At 26.3% G+C, this 1,059-nt stretch overlaps 1 protein-coding gene across 1 annotated transcript; it reads left to right on the top strand.

Moving 5' to 3' along the window:
* Positions 1-49: 49 nt before the first annotated feature.
* PCYB_007950 (hypothetical protein) lies at positions 50-940 on the top strand (the record flags this gene model as incomplete). Its single annotated transcript, XM_004228216.1, has 1 exon — positions 50-940. A coding segment is annotated over one exon (891 nt), but the record flags the coding sequence as incomplete, so codon positions are not given.
* Between the last annotated feature and the right edge of the window lie 119 nt (positions 941-1,059).

Here is a 1,059-nt window from a genome sequence, read left to right as displayed (position 1 = left end):
ATTTTTCTATCTAAATTTTGAATTATTTTTTCATATTGTCTTTTTTTAGAGTTTTCTTCGAAGGCTGGCTAATGACTTACCATCAGGAAAATTTTATTATGATTTTAAACGTGACAAAGACAATTTAGGAAAATATTTTAAACAATGTAAGGAACTAAAACCACCATACGACAATAAACCTAGGGTTAGAGTACTTTGTATGCAAGTTCTAAAATATTTAAAAACTAAGTATGATACATTAAATAATGAGGATGGTTCTTATGATGTTTGTGTTCTTTTGAATTATGCGGCATTTACTAGATTACATGAAATTTTCGGATCTGATGACATCACTAACATTACTCTAGCATGGGCGAGTCTCATTTATGTATGGAATAGTTTTGTCGATGATAATTTTAATAAACCTCTTTATAAAAAATGTAAACCTATTGATAATATTTTTACAAATGATTGGCATATAAGAAAGATATTGTATGATTATTTCGTGGATTATGATACTATCAAAAAGAATTTTATATTTTATAATGATATATGCCAAAAATATTATATGTACCTAGAAATAATTATTGATATCTATAAATATTTTAATAAATTTTGTGTAACTGATAATAAAGATAAGTGCCCAGATTTTTATAATAAATGTAAGGAATATGATCCAAGTAATTACATACATGAAGTAATTTGTTTTAAAGAAATTGAAGAAAAAAAGTCTGCTTCTGTAAAGCTTAAACTTGCAGAAAAAGAGAAACCCCAATCAATAGAATTACATTCAGGTGAAGAATTTGGATCTTTGTTGTCAACAAAAGAAACGGATTTTTCTGATAATTCAACTTTGCAAGTTCTTAGTTCCGATCGTGTAAAAACCTTTGGTAATGTACTTCTCGGATTAGTTGTAACATCAATGACATCTGGCGTTTTATATAAAGTAAAAATTCATTGATACAAATTAATTGCATATACTCCTTAATATCATGGATTACATGTCTACAAATAATATATAATATATATAATATATATTCTATATTGCTTACTACATACAAGTTCACACCCTTAGGGAGG

Source organism: Plasmodium cynomolgi, assembly GCF_000321355.1.
Source record: "Plasmodium cynomolgi strain B DNA, scaffold: 1514, whole genome shotgun sequence".
Classification (NCBI taxonomy): Eukaryota; Apicomplexa; class Aconoidasida; order Haemosporida; family Plasmodiidae; genus Plasmodium; species Plasmodium cynomolgi.
Note: the sequence above shows the minus strand (reverse complement) of the source record. Positions and strands in the feature narration are given on the sequence as shown.